At 37.3% G+C, this 6,219-nt stretch overlaps 1 protein-coding gene across 1 annotated transcript; it reads right to left on the bottom strand.

The window, feature by feature from the left end:
- Window positions 1-3,497: 3,497 nt before the first annotated feature.
- polr1g (RNA polymerase I subunit G) lies at window positions 3,498-5,934 on the bottom strand. Its single transcript, XM_067451723.1, has 3 exons — window positions 5,727-5,934; window positions 5,486-5,615; window positions 3,498-4,612 (listed from the first exon to the last, which is right to left on the bottom strand). Exons 1-3 carry the CDS (start codon window positions 5,779-5,781, stop codon window positions 3,916-3,918), a joined length of 882 nt encoding a protein of 293 aa, XP_067307824.1. The 5' UTR covers window positions 5,782-5,934; the 3' UTR covers window positions 3,498-3,915.
- Between the last annotated feature and the right edge of the window lie 285 nt (window positions 5,935-6,219).

The following is a 6,219-nucleotide window of genomic DNA, read 5'->3' as shown; positions in this document are numbered from 1 at the left end:
GTAAATAGATGCCATTAATCAAATATACTGCGTTTATGTTGTTTCTACATTATTTTGGAGATTCAATGTGAAAAATGTACAATATAAAAATATGTTAAAAGCGATTTATTTGAAAAAATGTGTGATTAATTAGTTAATATTTAATAAATTCATAGCAGTAATATATGCTATACACACATAAACTGGGAAAGTTTTTGAAATATTTATTTGCAGGGCACGATGAGCACAGGCATCTGTTGAGTTTGGCCAATCTCCACTCGCTTTATCATCACAGCCAAAAGTTGGTTTGAAAGGCTGGCCTTTTTATAAAAAATAAAATAAAAAAATCTTGTCAGTGACAGAAAACCTAGACCTTGAGCACAAACACAGTCACAGAGGTGGGTAAGGAAACAATGAGGGAAAAAACGCCATTGTGGTTGTCATGGCAACCAGCTGAAAGACTTGCTGCTTTTATAACATATGTCTGACTTGATTTGGGTGTGCGCATAGCAGCAGTAGAATCGCACTTATTTTATTTATGTTTTTTCTTCTTCTATGTAATACAAGAGCCAAATCCAATTGCATGCCATAATAAATCAAACAATCCAGTATTTCTGACACTATCTATACTAAAATGTTAACAAGCTTGTGAGGTGATGATGTACTGAAAAGCCCCCAGAATTCCTTGCTGCTGCAGAGGAGGCTCAATGACACATTTTGGAATAGACTGCTTTGAGTGAGTCACGTCAACTTATTAGTATGCAAACAAGTTTCTGGTGCAGTAATTCACCCCAAACAAACACTTCAAGAAAAATTATCAAGTAGAAATATTGACTACCGCCTCTTGACAAGAAGAAAATGTTTTGTGTTGGTGGTGGTGGATACGAGATTACTATCGTCTCTCTCTCTAATTGGGGGAAGGTACCTATCGATGTGTGCCGAACCCCATTCCGAACGCCGCGCGACTCCGTAGTCCTTGGCAAGTCTGCGTTGCTATGGAAACTCCCCCCAACCCCCCTCCCCAAATGCTGCAGGCCGCATGGAGCACGTTGAAGAGAGAGCGAATGAGTGAGAGATCACCACAGTGGAGAAAGACAAGAACTGCTGCAGTAAAGAGGGGGAGGGTGTGCACAAACGAGATTGGCTCAAAAAGCAAAAGAAAAAACATTACTCCCCCACCCGAACCTTATCGTTTGCATCAGTTTGGGGCGCATAGGGGCCCGCGCGTTGCTTTACAGGCTGGGCACGTTGCATCTAAACTTCAGACTGCGTTCAATTATTTATATGCCTCACCAGACACCCAGCAATGTTCAAGCATCTCATAACGCCTATGGCATACCGCGGGAAAATTATTATTGATGATATGAAAGGGGAAAAAAGGCAAACAAGTTGCAGGCGTGTGCACGGACGCGATTACCATCCCGCCTCTGTGATAAAATCCCAGGTGGTGACAAATCACTTGTCTTTCTGTGACTCAACTCAGAAAATAAATGCCAAACGATGTGGGTGCTGTAAACAGGTGCACAAGATGATACAAGCAGTCTTGGAGTGGAAAAGTTTTGTGTGTGTGTGTGTTGTGTGCAGCATTTGCGTATGAAGAAATATATATATATATATATATATATATATATATATATATATATATATATATATATATATATATATGTTCAATTCACAGAAACTTCTCAATGAGAGTATCTGACTGCAGGTGCAACATTCTTTAAATACCTGATCAAAGAAGAAGCAAGCAGCGCCTATATGAAATTTCTCTGTGATCCCACTGGACTCTGGGATGTTGAGCTTTACCTGCATGTGCGCAGTGGGAGGGGCAGAGAAACCCATTTTGCAGGCGGCAAACGTGTCTGTGCTCATTAGAAAACATGACCATACCTCAGTGCAGAACAAGCGGCGGACTTTCAGTTGCTTCCGCCAGCAGAGGGTGGTTGTCCGCCCTCTACCGGTGAACCGGAGTACTGCAGGAATGCACCCCAAAACACAAATTGTTATTCTGTGGAGCACAACATAAAATATTTTTTAAAACTCTAAGTACAGCGCCTTTTGAAAAGGTACTTCACAGAAAACACTTTTTTTTCTGTCACTTTTTGTGGCAAAAAAAAATTCAGTCAATACATTGAAAGTCAAAGGGGCTTGGTTAGTTCACCAAAATGAAAATGGTGTCATTAATTACTTACCCCTATGCCATTCCAGACCGGTAAGACCGTCGTCCATCACCAAACACAAATGAAGATATTTTTATTGAAGTCCGATGGGTCAGAAAGTCATTCGCAACAATGTAATTTCCTCTCTCAAGATCCCTAAAAGGGACTTATGTAGTGATGGCCGATTTCAAAACAAAGCTTTGTTCAAACCCTAAACCATTATGAATCAGTGTATCAAATCAGAAGTTCAGATCGGCAGAGTCACGTGATTTCAGCAGTTTGACACAGATCCGAATGATAATAGTTATGCTTATTCATTAAGCCCCAAAGTTGAAGGAAGCTGTGAAAATCAGCCATCACTATATATATATATATATATATATATATATATATATATATATATATATGTGTGTGTGTGTGTGTGTGTGTGTGTTTGTCTTTGTGTAGGTTTTTTATGTGCACAAAAACTTTTCTTGTCACTTCATAAAATAATTGTAGAACCACTGTAATGAGACTTTGTAACGACGTCTTTAGTGCCTTTTATGAGTCTTGAGAGAGGAAATGTCATTGTTGCCAATGGAAGCCTTTTTGAGCCATTGGATTTTTCATCAAAAATCTTTTTTTCATTTTAGTTCCGAAGATGAACGGAGGTTTTGCGGGTCTGGAACGGCATGAGGGTGAGTAATTAATGACAGAATTTAAATTTTGGGGGTGAACTACCCATTTAAGCATTCTTAAAGTCACCCTACAGTTCATTATTTTATCCCTTAAAACTTATCTTTGATCACCATAATGACATGAAAAAAAAAAGAATTAGTAAATAAACCCCGCCTCCACTCACTCACATCAGCTCAGACGCACTTGCTCAACTTTTACTCAAGATACTGTAGTAAAGGCTTCACTAAGGTATAGCTCCTTACAGTGTAGGACACTAATTAATATGATTATCTTTTTGCTTGACTACCAAAACAGTTATCAAACAGCTAATGATGTACTGCTAATATTAAACAAACCATGTTCCCGTTCGTCATCTCAGTATGCCTTTTAAAAATCAACATCCTTAGAAACTCTTTAAACATCATTGAACAAGTTCATCATAACATAATTCAATATATTGCTAAATGTACACAATTTTACAGAACAATTTAACAGAGATAACCTACCTTTTCTTGAGACTCCACTGCTTCAGAACATAGTAATGATACGCTAAAGCCTGTCCACGTTGATCTGATTGGTTACAAGGAATTTTGTGACATAAGAAACACCAGCGATTTTTAAACCACATTTTTTTGTCTTTGGTTCACTGCAGTTTTAAGGAGAAAACACTCAGCAATGGTGTAGACACGACTTTGCACATGGTTTGTCTGAAGGCATTTTAATCACATAAACAATATTAAAAACTTTATTTTCACCACAGGGGTTTGTAAATATATTCTATGTTTCACAGAAGAATGCCAATGTTTGTAATGACATAAGGGTGAATAAATGATGACAGAATCTTTGTTTTTTTGGTGAATTTTTTTCCTTCCATGTCTGTATCACAATAGCATTTTCTGCAATGTGCAGTAGCTTGTATTGCAGAACTACACAACAAAATAACGATTTTAAGCAGAAGAAACAATGCTTTTGATGGTTATGTTGAGTGTTGTACAGAAATATTAAATTATTTTATGACAGAGTAAAAAATACTGATTTCTTAGCTGTATTTTAACATTTAAATATCACAGTGAGTATGTGCGAACATCACTGATAGATCATTTCAAGCTCTTTTGACAGTCTATTCATGTCGACTACTCTTCTTTTTCTTCTTTTTAGTTTTCCCCGGGATGTCATTATAGTCATAAGAAGGATCCAGTGGCTCTGTTTTGGTTATTAAAATTTCATTAACCATGTCTTCACTCTGTCTTTCCTTCTCTTTCTTAATCTTTTTTTTCTTCCTTCTCCCCTCTTCCTCCACCATCGGCTCTACCTCCATAAGTTCTGATGACTTTAACTGATCACAGTCTATTTGTGTTTGTTCTTGCTTAATAAAAACACCTTCACTGTCCTCTTGTCTCTTGTCTTTCTTTTTCTTTTTCTTCTTTTTTCGTTCCTCGCCCTCATTTAGATCCTGCCTGGTTCTCTTGGGTGCAGTTGGAGAAACTACAGTGACTTCATCTTCCATGTGAGCGGCAACAGAACTACCAAAAGGCTGGAAACGTTGCTTGAGACCAGCAGGGATGCTCGGAGCTGAAGCGAGCGGGACGGGAACGGGGCCATGGTTCTCACTGCAGTTTCCGTAGTTTTCAGAGATCTTGAGGAGACCACTGAAGCCAGAGGAACAGAGAGAAGGCTTCCGTTTTTTCCCTTTGGAAACGAGCAGATGGAGGTCTGATGGTGCCGTCCTGCCACTAAGGACGCTGTAGATCTGAGGTGCCGTGCCACAAGACTTGACCATTTTAAGTCCCGATATGGGAAGTTTGAGGTCTTCAAAGCTGTGGAGGACACAGACAATTGATTGACAAAAATAATAATAATTGATTAACCACATATTAAAGGGACAGTTCACCCAAAAATGAAAATTTCCCCATGATTTACTCACCCTCAAGCCATTCCTACGTGTATATGACATTCTTCGTTCAGACAAATATAATCTGAGTTATATAAATAAATATCCTGACACTTTCAAGCCTTATAATGGCTGTGAATGGCAGGCCAAACTGTGAAGCTTATAAAAGTACATCCATAATAAAAGTAATCCATACGGCTCTAGGGGGTTAATAAAGGCTTTCTGAGGGTGATAATCATGGTGTAATTTTCATTTTTTCCACTAACGATTTAAAAGCTATTTTTAAACTATGGGAAGCCTAATACAGAGGGTTTTTTTTTAAAATACACATTTTACAAATAATTGTGTAGACATATCAAAGTTAATATACCTTTAAACCATTTCGCAAGCAACTTCTAAATCCTACATGTTACCCACAATTAACAGATTGAAAGCATAATGTTGCCGTGCTATTGTTCTCTATAGAAGAATTTACAAAGAGCAATATCTACCTAAAGAAATATTTTAGAGTTCAGAATGACTAGAAAAATCTATAACTGTAGAAACCTTTAAAGATTTGTTTTAAAATATAATTTCCAAAAGAAATTTGTCAATATTAAAAATAAAAATAAAATCATAAATACCCTAGTCGAAAAAGTCTGAAGGAACAGATTTTATAATATTATTACTTATTAATTCAACTAATTGTAAATAACCCTTTCATCATGATCTCATCAGTTCAGGACTGCTTCCAAATTCCGACAATCCTATTAGCAAACCTGTACATTAATTCCTAAGTTATTTCCAGGATATTTTGTACCTTTTAGGATCAAAACGAGCTGGAGCTTTAATGAGCCATAATTCCTTCTGTTCATCTCCGTCCCATAAGGCATATTCAGAAGAATCATTTGGAATGGCCACAAAATCAGCCGGACACTGGTACTTTGAAACTGAGAACAAAAATTAAACGAATAAAGTTGGATACATTCTAGGCATTTTACATATTCGAGATTACAGACTGAAAGTGTTAGCTAATTAGCACTAACTTAACATTAACTTACCTTTCTTCTGTTCTACTGAAGTCTCTTCAAGAGCTTCATCTTCACTTTGCGACATATCGACACTCTGCTTTTACTATAACCGTATGAAATAAACGTATTCCGATTCCAGTGTCACCAATACCTTGTTACAAATACAAGTGTCCATGTAAACATGTGAATCACATGTGGATGTAACGGACTCAACCTTGACCCGGAAAGACTTCTACGTCGCAGTCATTGGAGGACCTGGAGGACTCATGCCTGTAATACATGCTTCTGGCAGCAGAGGGTGTACTTATAAAGCTTTTCCATGGGAATCTGTAATAATTAGACAGAACTACGCTAAATATATTTTGCAAGAATGTCAGCCGGGGCGAATTGTGACGTTTTATACGCTGTAATGACTAAATTAATAGATTAGCTACTATAGTTATACTTTTTTAGCCTTGTTTTGTTTTAAAATGGCAATTTACCTTTTTCGTGAATGAATAAATAAATAAATTAATAGTTTACG

Source organism: Pseudorasbora parva, chromosome 8 (assembly GCF_024679245.1).
Source record: "Pseudorasbora parva isolate DD20220531a chromosome 8, ASM2467924v1, whole genome shotgun sequence".
NCBI classification, from domain to species: domain Eukaryota; kingdom Metazoa; phylum Chordata; class Actinopteri; order Cypriniformes; family Gobionidae; genus Pseudorasbora; species Pseudorasbora parva.
Note: the sequence above shows the minus strand (reverse complement) of the source record. Positions and strands in the feature narration are given on the sequence as shown.